Below are 14,702 nucleotides of genomic sequence, written 5' to 3' on the forward strand. Positions count from 1 at the left end.
TCAATCACTTAAGCACACCTCCTGCTGAGGCTGTATTACTTTTTCATCACTTAGTGTACAAGCATTAATCCACTTGAGTTCTCTGTGTGAGTTTAACACCCTCTTTGTTGGTGCTGTTCTGATAGCTGTTTTGGATAAACTACTAAAGGAATCTGCTCTCCATCCCAGTCTTGATTAAGTACGAGGGAAACCTCTAGTCCTACTCTCCTGATGGCTGTTCTTCCCCTGCAGGAAGGAGGTGTCGTTGCTCTCTTCAAGATCTGTCGCCAGGATTGTTTCAGGTGCCTTTATCCCCAGACCCTGAGAACGCTGGCATCAATTTGCTGTGTAGAGGAAGGGATGCACCAGCTGGAAAAGGTAGGAGCTTCAAGGTTCCTTACTGACTGTGTCATAAAATAGAGAAGCTTTGTCTTTAATTTCTTCCAGAAACTGATGATTTGGTGGTGTTTGATACTGGTGTTCCATACTATGCTCACCTTTTCTGTGCTGAACACATTTTCAGTCTTCAAAAACCAAACATAGTCCCAGCCATAGCATTATCCTATAATCCTTGCACAAATAAGCTTTAGAAGTGGGGATAATTTTGTAAAACAGGTAAGCATGTTAGCAACTACATCAAAAAAAGAGGACAAAACCTAGAGAAATTATGTTTTCTGGAGTTTCTAAAGTGTTTAGAAACTCCACTGTTTCAAATCATCCTTAAAATACAGAAGTCTTTATACCTCTTTAAATCCTTTCCTGAAGGTCTGATAGGGCTCCTGCTTGTGGCAGTGCAGCAGCTTGTGAGAGCTGTGGTTGAACAGAAAGAAGTGGGACAGATACAGTCATTAGTCAATCAAAAACTGTGTCTGCTAATCAGCAGCAGCTTTCATAAAAGCCACTTCTAACTGCGATGGCCAACATCAAAACATTATCCAGAGAAAATTATATCAACTTCTTAGGCTCCTTTCCTTTCTCACATGCACTATGTACTGCTATGTTTTGGAAAATGAACACTTCTGGTCACTAAATCATGATCTCATCTTTTGTATTTCATAAAGGAGTCATCTTCCTCAGCTGAATAATGGCCTCTTGAAGTTAATGATAAATGATTTCACTGCCCCTTTACACTGACATATCTTGTAATTTACTTCCCTGAATTCAAGTAAACTGTGACAGAACACCTGCAGCAAAAAGCAAGTCTCTGAGTTTACAGTAAATGAAGATGACTTAATTTTTTTTTTGACATCATGCTGGTTCAGAATAACACCAGAATCAGTCTAAAAGTGTCTTTCATTATGTCCATTATAATGGTGGAGTTAATAGAGGTAGAAATGAAAAAGATTGATTCAAGTCACCAGGTCCAATTCCTGGCAGCATCAACACGTGTTTAACGTGGCCATATCAAAACTGATGGAACAAGAGTCCCAGAAAAAGTGAACACTCTCAAGCTCATGTTTCTTTGATCTGCTTTAAAGTTGGTCACAAGTAAAATTGTTCAGGGTAAACTTGATCACAATCAGGATTGGAGCAGGGTTTAAAAGGTTTAACCCCTTCAAGAGCTTTCGATTCTTAAGTTGTCATCTTTAAATATGAATAGTTTTTTCTTTCAAAATTTGAAGTAGTCTTCTGAAGAACACAAAAGAGAGTTAAAAGTATTAGCAATCCTATAATTACAGAAGTTATCACAGGACTTCTTATGTGCCAGAAAAGGTGGCTTCTTTTATCCAACAAAGTATCTGGGCGCTGGTGAATCGTTTAATTTCTCTAGTATGAATATCATTATGCCACCTAGTGCATTAAAATATCAGTGCAATTTGAACTGGGTTTTTAATGACAGAAACCTCACTTAAAAACCCCCAAACTTGGCTACTGAGCAATTCAGATTTAGGCAAATCAAGATTAAAAAAACAACAAAAAAACCCCTATGCAAGCCTTCCCCCCCTGCATTTTTTTTATTAGATTGCACAGCCATTGCAGTGTTTAAAAGACCATTTAAAAGAAAGCAGCAAGTGCTGTAATTTCTTATGAAACACTTATCTGAAAGGTGAACTGAAAAGGGGTGGTACTCTTTCTGCAGTAATTGCAGTGCTTAATTACTAAAGACATCAGGAATATTATTTATTTATCCAATGCTATTTGATCTTGCCAATTCAGTGCTCATTTCCAAAGATGTAGACAATTGCCTATTTTAATAAAAAACCATTTCTTTCAATTTTTTAAAAAAACCATTCTTGTTCTTCCCAGTGACACAACTATAAATATATCACACTGGAAAAAGTCATTATCACCTCTTTATCAGCTTGGTAAACAAGCTGATCTTTGCTACAATTGCAGTGATAAGGTAGTTGTTGCAATGATTAGCTTTTCCTCTTTTAGGTGAATCTAGTTGGGTCTGTGTACAGTGATGTAAAATCACTTGGTCAAAATGGGATTTTGGAGCAATTATTTCACTTGCAAATACTTTACTGAGTTTTGATAATATACTAGTACTCTTTGCTGTACATTGAAGTGCAGAGATCCAGGAACTCAAGAGTGACAAATTAGGCAATTAAAGTAGAAAAATGGTGAAGAAATAGTCTCATTGTGTGCCTGAGGACTGCATAAATAAATGTTCTCTGTGAGCTGTCCTCAACAAGTGGTAATTTTTGTGCTTCAAGGTGCTTCAACCTGCTTGTGTGTGTCTAGTTGTTTGATACACTTTAATTTTGTAATCCAGTGTGACACCAGCAGGATTGAGATCATTATTTGGTCAGAACTTCCTGACCAGTCCTACTTTAGAGTGGAGTGGAGAGACCCTGGAGAAGCAGCCAGAACATATTATTCCTATAGCTGTACCCAAGAGAACTTTGTCATCCGTGTCTTGTGGCACTCAAACATTTTTAGGGGAAAGCTTGCTGCACCAGAAAAGTTGTTTTTTCTTGATCTGGGCATTCCAGGGTTTATACAGACACAATAAGTACTACAGGTAGTTGGGAATAGAGAAAATAGATAAAATCCCTAAATCCCAAACTGAGAGTTTGGGAGAGCTGAGCATGACTGAAACTGAAGAACAATGTTACTGCTGGACATGCAGACAGACCTGGTGCTGTGTCCTCCTCTGAGGTTTAGGACAGAAATGCAGTCATGTAGCAGGAGATTGGTTCTCTAGATTTGTTAAGGGTTCTGGAGAAAAGAATATCTGAGCCTTCATGAATGTGTTTTGCAAACATAATGCACCTCCATATAGCAAGGAGAGTTGGAGGCATAGAGTTGGGATTGATTATTGTGTGTATTTAGTGACACTTAAGGTTCAGAAAAAGTAAAAATTGTGACCTTGGTGACATTTATCCTGCAAATTGCATTAGGAGTAACAGTACTTCAAGTAATGCTTTTGTTATGAAGACACACACAAAATCTACCAGATCTGCTTTTCAACATGGAGCAACCTTGCCTGGAAATGGGATTTGTGTTTAAATAGATTTTTTTTTTTTCCTAAAGCAATTCTTGAGGCCTTACCCCTGCAAACATACATTATGTCCTTGTTTTGCAGAGCTGTCTGAGCAAAGGTTGTCCCACACATTTGGTGACTTGTAGCCTCATTAAGGTCTGAAAGCTGTGGCAGTTTCTCTGCTTTGGGGCTGTCTGTACAAAAGTGGGTGGTGGTGGTACTAAAAGGCATGGCCTTCCAATTTTTGCCCTCCTGAAGCCCAGCTGAGTGGTTTTTCACTGAGGCTTCTGTGGCAATAAACTGCCTGCTGCAATAAAAGAACTGCAGAGCTGGTTCAGAAATAAATAGCAAACAGTGCAATGTACTGCATTTTTTTACTGTGCGTGTGAAATGTTATCACATTAAAAAAATACTGCTTAGGTGGGACCTGGATCAGGGGTTAACTGCCACAAAACCAGGATGATTTTACAAATAGCCAGCTGCCTAAATTTTAACAGTGTGCTGAATATGGTTACTTAGATTATTTAAACTACTCCAGAAAGCAAGACACCTGGAATCAGCTCATTAAGAGATAATCCAGAGACACTAGTGACAACGCTGTTACTTTCATTAGTAAAACCTTTTTAACAAATGACACAGCTTTTATCATCGTGCTTTAACTAAAATTGCCCAGGAATAGATTACAAATTACTTTGAATTCTTCATTTAAAGCACACTAAATCAAATTGCCTCCAAGAAGAGGAAGGGTAAAGAAAGTACGAAGTGTACATTATTTGTGGCTGGAGAATATATGAATTTTATGAATACTTCTAAAACATGAGTGACCTAAAAATCTTAGTCACTGTGAACCCAGTCTGAGCCTCAGAATAACCATATTCTTATACACAGTAATAATTTCTGCATGATGGTAATGCAGTCTGTCCATGATAGTGCTGAAAAAACAAGTTTTTCTGGGGAATGAAGTAAAATGTATATTACATGACCTCCTACTACAACTTATTCATAGATTTTGGGTGTTGATTGCTTAATTCAGCTCTAACCACTTTGAACTTTCAGTTTCAAGCATTAACCTCAGTTAAAATCATAGAGTAACTTTGTCTCAGGTGAAGTCTCAGCTACTAAAGCCACTGAAGTCCATGTGACTGTAGGGTGAGACAGAAATGAGAACTCTGTGTTAGGAAGAAATTCCTCACTGTGTGAGTGGTAGAGCACCAGAAGAGCTTTCCCAGAGAAGCTGTGGATGTCCCATCCCTGGAAGTGTTCAAGGCCAGATTGAATGAGGTTTTGAGCAACCTGGTCTAATGGAAGATGTCCCTGCCTATGGCAGGGGGATTGGAAGTTGATGATCTTTAAAATCCCTTCCAACACAAACTATTCTATGAATTATGGAGAGGGCTTTGATTATAAGAGCTTGGATGGTGTGAAGGTAAAGTCATTAATTCAAAGGCTGAATGTAAAAGTTAGCTGGTGGCCCATGGGTTTCATTGTCACAGCATGGGAATACTCCAGCATTGTGAATGTTTTAATTTTCATAGTACCTGGTGTGCTGTGGAAGTAACTTTGTACAGCGCAAGAGATGGAAAATTTTCCTGATCTGAACGAACTATTTAGCTGCCTTCATATTTAATTATTCCAATTGCAGAATGACCAGGGATATTATTAATATTTTAATATTAACATTAATTCTCTTAATTAGGAGAAATATTATTTCTCTTCTGGAAAAGGTACGCGAGATTGCCAGTTTAGGTAGGAGAAACCCTTAGGCTGCTGCATTTAAAAGCATGTCTGCAGGTTGTTTGCTTCTTTTAAGAAGCACAAGTTTTCTGAGAAACAGGAAAATATTGGTTTTTATTGTGGCAAATGGTGGCTTATTTACAGGACTTCCAACAATGAGAAAGTTTCAGAAAATGCATATCTCTGCCTCAGCCTGTTAGCCCTTATAGCTCCTCAGAGAAGAGCTTTGTGTTAGTGTTTCTTTGTTTCCAAAACAAAAAATTTTCATGGCCTATTTTAGTCATTTCAGAACAAGGATTTGATGGTCTCAAAGATGATAAAAATTGCATGGTTATTTTATTCTAAAATTAGTTGAGTTCAAGAACTCAAATGTTTAAGATTAAAAAAAATCATAAGTTCAAAACGGCCATAGTTTTCAAAGTTTAGTTTTAATACATGGAGAGTCAAATTTCATATTATTCTGTTTCCCAAGGGAGACAGGATAAAGCTGGGTAATAACAACAAAATACAGGATTTTTAGAAGCCGTTGGAAGGTGTCAAGTTGTCAAGGAGCCCTTCTCTTGTCTCTTTCCCACAAAAATGGGTAGCATGAAGTGTTACAACCCTTCCTGAAATTTTCACAACTCATGTTGGCGAACACATTCTTAATGCTGTTTTATAAAGAGGTATACCTTTCTTTTATGTTTCCTAAAGCAGTGATTGTTTACTGGAGAAACTTGTGAACCTTCATGCTTGGGAAGAGCCTGGAAACTTTCTGCATGCTCAAAACCACAGAGCACTGGCTTGTGTGCTGGAAACATGTGAAATGATTTAGGTGGATAGGATTCAAGTGATGCATTGCTTTTACAGCCCTTTGGCTGGAGAATCAACTCTTCTGGTCTGCATAATTTACTTCTTTTTATCCTGGAACACTCTTTTGGCTCATCTTCCATGGCTGTTTGTAGCCAGGCTTTGAAATCATACTTGTGAAGCTACAAACAGTGAGCAGGGATGGATAAAGAGGTTTCTGAATTTTGAGAGAGAAGGATAGCATTTTAAAGACTAATTCTGGCAACTTTTGACAGAGCACAGCACACTGAAAGTTGATGGCATTGATAGCTGGAGCTGGGAATTGTCTCACTGCTCTCAGTGGGTAGGTGTGAAAGTCACATGAGAATGAAGAGCAGTGAGAAAGAAATAAGAAATAAGTCAAACTTAAGGAATAGCAGGAGGGACAACATATTGAAGCTGCTTTTCACATAGCCTTTTAGATAACCAGGCATATCTGTTTCAGTAGCTGAGTTTGTGGTACAATTAGATAATGCAAAGTTCTACGCTTGCAGCTCTTTAATTTACTGGACACTTCTTCTGAGTAAGGCTGTTTAATTAATTGGCAGTGAAAAATGTGCAGTGTTTGGCAAATTACATTTCTGTCAAAGCCCCTGCAAGATTCACTAAATCATAACTGAGAGTGCAGAAGCTGCCCTCCCTCAAGTGCTGGCTTTGTGTGTGTTAGGTGGTTCAAGTTTTACCTCTGACTACACAGCTGTGTACATGAAATTAGTAAGTGTAGCCTCTTTCAGCACTTTCCCAGGTAAGGGCAGCAAGGCTTCTCAGGTCACTGCAGAATCTGACCATCTTTGGTGCAACAGGATGCAGTTCTAAGGTGAAATAAGTCATGGAAGTGATATTTGTGAATATTGAGAAACACTGTGAGGAGGGGTTTAAAAAATCCCCATCCCTCCCCCAAAAACCTCACAACAACAGCATCAAAAGAAAAAACCCAAAACTAACTGGGAGCTAATCTCTGAAGTAGCATTTGATATGTTGAAGACCTTCTGCCAGTTACACAGCAGATTAAAATTTGTTCACTTTATGGTAGTGCCCATTTCATCATGCAAAAAGGAAGGCAAGGAGGTTTTTTTATGCCCCATTTAAGGGACATGGAATTGAATAAAGACAGACAACTTGGTGCAAGATTATGGTAAGTTGCCAGATCTCCACAGGAAAAAAGTATACACAAACTGCTTTGGCTGAGGTCATGGACGTGATTTCAATTCTGTTAAAATGACTAATGAAATTATGGTGGTTGTGTTGTTGTAGTCCTGATGCTTTAAAGAGATATGTATCTGTTGCTCTGATAAAAGATATTATCTCTCCTTACAAACCTTGCTTCACTTAAATCATATTATAGGTTTTTAAAAGAGGAAGAAAGGAGCAGCAAGTGTAGCACTAAAGATAAGCATTTTGATAATACTGGTGAAGGAGGACAATGTGAGACTTGGCTAAAGAGCTGGTGAATACCTGCCTTGGCTTTGGTGGACATAGGTTCTGTTGTTTATTAGCAGGTCCTCATTTAGATATCTGGCCTTGCCCACATCCTGCAAACATATAAATGTCCACTCAGCCTTAAACATCTGAGTAAATAAATTGAAAAGAGAACCTCTACCTGCTAAAACTGTCAGCAGACATGCACATCTGTTGGTCTGTTCATAACAGAGATTTCTGATGGCAATAAATTTAATTATGTATATATTAATTTGTTGACTACTGAACACAGTGCTGTGGCACAAAGGAAAAATTTTAGAGTTAAATAGGTACAAGATCTTTTTGATAAATTTTGTCTTCCTTTTCAATGGAGTCTGCGAGCTGACGTAAAAATCTATCCTGTAAATTTTTAATGTTTACAATTTGTGAATAGATTTGTATGTTTGTTTAAAGTGAGCTGTCTTCTAACCTAACAATGAATACTTGAAGTCCATTCCCTGTAGTATGTCTTTTCACATCACCCACAGATTTAGGCTTTGTGAAGTTTGTCCTGTACTTAAAGTGATATATTGCTTAGGCGTGGATCTGTGATAATGTGTCCACATTTGCAAAAATTTCACAGCAATCAAAGCAGCCCTGTTTTATTGGGTTTTTTTCCATGTTTCAGCAAGACCTGATCAGAAGAAGGCATTGCAGCAGCATTCAGGTATTATCACTGCTGTTCTGAGAGTAAATCTTGCCACTGTTATACTTCTTTCATGGCTCCAGAGCAGTGAGAGCTCCATCAGCAAGTGAGAGCTGATAGGATGAGGTGTACTTTGGCATTTGGTTTCCATAGAGGATGCAGTTACTGAAGGAGGAGCAACTACTCTTCTAATCTATCCCTCAGCTCTGCCTTTTTATACACCTGAATTTTATTAATTGAGATGCAGGAGAGACTCTACAGACCTCTTTTTTCTGCTTGTTTTAAAAAGATAAATTTCATTGAAATAGATTTTAAAAGCTGAAAAGGAAAGACCCCAGGCTGTGCCAGGTTACTGAGGTGTACACTTCAAAGAGCAAGACCAACTTGGAGCAGTGCCTGTGGATAGCCATTCCCTCCAACTTCATTTTGAAACTTTGGACTGGTGCCAGGTTACTGCTCTGCACTTGTTTGGCTCCCATATAATTTACACATGGTTTTTGCAGTCAGTTCTGTTAGTATTTTATGCTATCTATTGATTTTATATTTCGCTAAGTATTTTATTTCAAGCACTCCAAATAGCTCCAGATTTATGTTTCAAAAGTCAGGATGTTAAGAGAATTTTATAAATGAAAAATAATTTAGAAATCACCAGATGATGATTTTTCTGTAACAATTTAAAGTATTACCTAAAGTGATGACGGTGATCAGGGCAGAGAATTATCCATGAATGACGTCCGAAGGAACAGAAGCCAGCACATCAAATAACAGGTGGGTTTTCCCTACCTAATAATAATAATAATCATCATCTATCAAGAAAATTTAATTTTAAGATGAAAGAAACAGCTTACTCAGCTTCTAAACTGAAGGCAGAGATTAATGACAATCAATTGAAGTATTTAAAAAGAGTGCAAGCGAGAGAGCTATTTTGGACCTCAAATATTCCCCTTGTCCCTGACAGAGGCAGAAATCTGGAAAGAGATGGTCTTACAGAAGGACCTAACAGATGAATAACTTGGATAAACCTTTTCTCTTCACTCACCAGGAAGCTGTTACATCTCATATCTGCATCTGTAGCCACGCATGTTCTGAACGTGTTTAGGTTGCACTTTTGAAATAGCTTATCTGTAGCCATGATAAAGGAGAGATAGGCGTGAAAATGCTTGTAAAGGGAGACAAATACATGTAGATAGTTCCCCTCTATAAAATCTCTGCTAATAATAATAAGTTGTACTGATACAACCAATCCATCCTACTGCAGATTTTATGAATCAGTATTTTGGATGAATTTTCTGGATTACAGAAAAGTCCGAAGAGTTTATTGCTCAGAGCTTCCCTTTCTTGTTTGTCTGATCCTTGAGCTTACCTAAAATCTCGCTGGTTTCTGAGACCTCTGCAGGAAGGAGAGCAGGAAGGTACCTGCAGAGATCTGGTAACACATCAGGGATTTAAGTGCCTCTGGAGCCTGAGGATTCACTTACCAGCGTTATTTTCTCTTCTAACCCTTCTCTCATGTTTATTTTCCCACCTTTATCAACTCGCTCTGAGAGTTTTCTAGTGCTCTATATGGTTTCTTGCGTTTCTTGTCTATTCCTGCTTGCATAACCTTGATTTTTAAAAATGTTAATACACATTTAATTTTGAAGGACTGAATTTTCAGATGCACATTACCAAAAAGCAAAAGGAGCAAATCCTTTCTTCATTAATCTAACTGCAGCTATGGGATTCCTTACTAATACTAAACTATACTTACAGAAGTACTGCATGACCAAAGCTATCAAAAATAGGGAATTTTTTCGCCTGGTTCCAGGTGATTTTTATTTATTTTCTTTAGGTCATTTCAGTAGGAAACAAATAGCTCTCTATGTTCATAAATGAGCTGATCTCAGTCATATATGAGGGTAACATGATAGAGGCTGCCAGACAAAGTCATTGGCTTACTTGGTCTGGAAATAGATATTGGTCACATATTGGAGTTACAGGACATGAGAGCACCACAGAAAATTTGTTTTCATCACAAAAGCAGCCATATTCTGAATCAGCTTCTCATCTTGACCACTTCCTTGTTCTTGCTTTTTGGTAGTAGCTCAAACTAGCAAAACAGATAAACCTCAGTTTATGTTCAGTTTACAACTTGGCTCTTTTCCAAAACCACTTCTGCCACTCTTGTACTCCCACGAGTGCTACTGCCCTTCCTCCAGTTGCACGTGGTGCTGACAAGCCCTTGCATCACAGCACTTCCCAGAGCTCACACTTAGGCAGGGAGGCTCCAAGAGTTCTGCTGTGACACAATTCAGCCCAGCTATAAGCTGGGAATCTTTTCTAGCTGCAGATACTAAGAAACATTTGCAAATCAGGTCCAAGGAGGGCTTCCGAAATGCAAAAAATCTAGATGTTGTTATTGAAAGGAAATCCACAAGTTTGTATTTTGCAAATTTTAATTTTATACAGTTGCTTGTGGTTTTTGTTCGGTTTCACACAATGTTTGCCAAAATTACAGTCAAAATATTTGGTAAATCTCTCTTTTCTCCTTCCTTGTCTTCAGAACCTATCGCTGCAAAAAGTCAGAAAGCTCTTTAGAAAACAGGAGAAAATACATGCAGGAAACTTTTGCAACACCAGCATTGGCCAGTTCTAGCTCTGGCTGCTATTAAACATTCTACCAGTAGGCTTGCTTAGTTTAAATGCTTGCTTAGCAGTTTAACTTTACCCCTCAAACAGCATTATAAAAACAAAAAACTCACTCAGGATTTTCCTGGTGCTAATATTCTGACTCTGCTACATGGGCCAAAAACTAGCCCTTAGTGGAGATGACTGTTTCCCAGAGGTAGGTGTAAAAAAGAAACAAAGGAAATCAAACTCAGTGTAATCCAGCTGGCTAATTAGATGAAACCTGGTATCCTTTCCTTGTGATGTACATTTGAGGTCAGGGCTGGCATTACTCAGGTGAAGTGTCTTGCCTGTGCTCCTAACAAACCAAAAAGGAAGTTAATCGTGTGAGATTTTCTTACTCCAGCCTTGTAATGAGCTCAGAGCTACCATGTGACTTACCTGAAGCTCACCCACGATAAGTAGGAATCTCCATGTATTTCTCAAAATAAGGGAAGAGTAAACAATAATTAATGGCAGATGATGTAGAGATGTGTTTGTGTGTCACTGGATTTTTTTGCTTAGGCTTGTTTGCAGGAAACCACTTAGGTCTGGCACACTGCCTGATTTACACTAAAACTTTCATGTTTCATAAAGCATCTTTGAAAACACTTAAAGAGCTGTTGGAAAAACAACCTCTTCTGGTAAAGATAATAATCCTGTTAGCTAAACATCTAACAGCATTTCTTGTATATTTACCTGACCTGTAGCTTTCTTTTCTTGCCTATCATTAAGTTCCCAGACAGCAGCTCTTTCACTGACTGTTCCTTCCCTTGCAGTCTTGTCTCGAGCTTTTCCTTTATGAGGGCTTTCCGTTTGTTCCTTTGCAGTCCCTGGGAATGGATCAGAAAGTTTTGTATGGGTCAGGGCATACTCATATGCTTGTCTTACAAGGATCTTCAGCTGAGATGAAGAAGTACTCCTCATAGGACCAGCAAGTAGAATCAAGAAGACAGAAGCCTTTCCAGTTTTTGTAGGAACTCATCTTTGTCACTTTTTTCTCACAAACATGGTGTGGGAAAGTTTTCAAAGTGGCTTAAATTAGCCAAGGACCAGTCCTGCCTGACCAGCTGAGTGGCTTCTGTGATGGAGTGACTACACTCATGGACAAGGGAAGATCCACTGATACATTTATCTGGACTTCTGTAAGGCTTTTGACACGATGTCCTCATACTGAGAATCCTGTCACACTGGACAGGATGCACTTCCTTATTTTACTGTCACCACTTTTTATTTGAAACTTTCTGTTAGTTTCAAACTGAGGAAAATAATATTGAAGGAAAATATCAAACTGTACTGGTCCAAATATGGGCTCCTGAGGGACCCCACTCATCGCTGCTCTCCATCTGGACCCCAAGGAGTTGATTGCTACTTTCTCGTTGTGACAATCCAGCCAATTCATCATCCAACAAACAGTCCATGTCTAATCCCAAGACAGCTGCTGTAACCAGTGTTTGTTCCTAGCTTCCTTTGTGCCTCCATAATGACACACTTGTGTGTCTCTGCCAGAGTCCAAATGTCTTCTTGTCTTTGTTTAAAAATGGGCTTAGCTGGGTTGCTAAAAATGGGCATTTCTGGCATGAGCACTTCAGAAAATTGGATTTTGAAGGGAGGCCAACTTTTCTCTTACTTACATCCCATGAAGACTTGTTGACACTCAACAAGGGACCTATAACGTCTGCCACTGAAGAAGTTGATTTTTTTTTCTATTCAGTGTGCCATGAAATTCTGTGATGTCATTACTACAGTGGTATCTGACAGTAGAGCAGAAACTGTCTAATTAGTTTTACTAGTCCCTACACTGCTGTTCTTGGTTACAATAGAGAGGTCAATATACCAACTAAAGGTGCTCCCTCTGTCCCTCAAGACTTTATATCCTTTCCTCTCACCTATATGTACATCCAAATTTTATAAGGAGATAAGCATCTTCCAGATATGTCTTGAATTTTCAAAGAAGCCCCTTCTGAAAAGGGTCTGTGACAGCCTCAGTCTGACTGAAGGCAGTGCAGAGCTGGACACTAATAAAGCTGAGCCCTGTGCCACATAAAGATGTACTGTGTCACATAAAGATGTACAGCAAGAGCCATGAAAGATCTGCCTGTGAGGACATAATTTCGTGGTCACTCTATTGTCTGGTAATCCTCAGCTTTACTGGTCAGAGACCCTGATTAACTACAATTTATAAAATAAGGGAAAGAAATGAAAGTTAAAACAAAGAAACATCAAACCCTAAAAAATTAAATAAAATTGGAAAGCTATGCTGAGCTTAAAGCCTTCTGATACCCCGACAATTGCCCAGAAGAATTCTGAAGGCAGCACAAGTCCCCTTGGGAAAGTATTCCTGGTGATTGTGCACAGGCAGTTTCCTGTTGGTGAGGTAGGAAAGACCATACACATCCTAGATTCCTGAAAGTGTCCTAAATTGCTGAAAGTGGGACTGGACTCTCCTACCCAGAAATTTTTAGTTCAGCTGTTAATTGAAAGACAGGGATTTCCCAGGTTTTGATAGCACAAATTGGTTTATAAATCTGAACTTCTTTCTATCTGTGACCTTCACGTCCTCATGGGTATGCCTGATAGACACAGATCCATTTAAAGAGCAGGTAAATAGTCCTTTTGTCCTTTCGACGTGATTTAGTAGGTAGGCATAATGGAGGCAACCACATGGGTGATGGTCACTCCTGCAGCGTTTGCCATGTCTCATGAACAGCAGCTGGAATGCTGAGAGAGCCCTAGAGCAGTGCTGCTCTAATAGAGTGAAATTCTGCCTCTGTCCCCATCTTCTTTTGCAGGTGTTTCTATTTCCTGCCCTGGGTGAATTTCTTGACCTTATTATTTTACCTTGCCAAATGAATGTTTCTCCTTAGCCACAAACAGCCTCTTCTGGGCCTCCAGCAGTGCAGGAATGTCCAGGCTGCAGGGCATAGGTCTTACCTGTTGCCTCCAGACCTGCACCACAGATCTGTTTAGCTGCTGGTGCCAGTGATTTAGCTGGCTTTGAACAACTGTGGGTCAGATTAAGATTCAGTCTACTTGCTGTTTGTTTTTGTTCATTTTCCTGCTTTATTGGATAGTCTTGTTCTCTCTGGCTGCTGTATCTTCAGGCCTTAGAAAAGTCTAGACTGCCAGATTAACACTTACATGCTCTTTTTTGCCCATCTCTCTTTTATTATAACCAATATTGGGCAGAGGTACCCAAGCTTCTGTTTGCAATAAAACCCATGTGAGAATATAGCAGATTTTCAAGGTAGTATTTTTGATCTCTGCTAGAAAAGGCAGAGATCCTCTCAAAGGCTAGTGTCTATAGTCATTTCTGTACTTCTTGGTGTCACTGTCTATGAGTATTGAGAGGGGTGAGAGGAAAGACCAAGTTACAAAAGTAGACTTCATAAACACTGAGACACTGCTTCCCTCATCTTCAGCAACTTGAAGCAATTGTGATTATGTCTGCTCTGCCAAATGAGTAGGATAACAAATCATTCCAGGATGGGAGGCTGGCATGAAAATCTCTGTGTAGCAGTGTTTTGCCTGGAAGAATTTTGAATGTTTTCTGTAAGCTCTCAAAGTATCCATTGTGTAATATTTATTTATTTAATTACATAGGTTATTGAATATATTAATATAACGTATATATTTAAATATTTTAAATTATTAATATAATATTAGTTGATCTTACTTAGTTTTTTAGTTAGTTACTTATTTGAGGTCTGGGAAAAGGAAACAAAGCAAAATACAAGAACAGGGATAATGTGAAATAGACCAAAGGTGATTGAATTGTCTGCCCATGATTTTAAAAAGTGATTAATAGGATTAAATTTCAGTCTTTTTAGATTACAGCTCAAATCACCAGAATGGTATCTATCAAGTTGTGGATATCCATGCACCATCAAATGGCAATTAAATCCACTCCACAAAACTAATACTTGATTGCTATTAATTTAAAAGTTCGCTGATAATGTATTTTCAGTGTTATTGCCATCC

At 38.7% G+C, this 14,702-nt stretch overlaps 1 protein-coding gene across 3 annotated transcripts in view; it reads left to right on the plus strand.

Annotated features, from left to right (window-relative positions):
- Positions 1-14,702, plus strand: part of INSC (INSC spindle orientation adaptor protein) — a 127,171-nt gene that overhangs the window by 80,601 nt on the left and 31,868 nt on the right. For all 3 annotated transcript variants that reach the window (XM_030949570.1, XM_030949572.1, XM_030949571.1), the window contains one exon: positions 232-357. In XM_030949570.1, the coding sequence (XP_030805430.1) occupies positions 232-357 (126 nt within the window). The remainder of the gene's footprint in view (positions 1-231; positions 358-14,702) is intronic.

The sequence above is a fragment of the Camarhynchus parvulus genome, chromosome 5 (genome assembly GCF_901933205.1).
Source record: "Camarhynchus parvulus chromosome 5, STF_HiC, whole genome shotgun sequence".
NCBI lineage: Eukaryota > Metazoa > Chordata > Aves > Passeriformes > Thraupidae > Camarhynchus > Camarhynchus parvulus.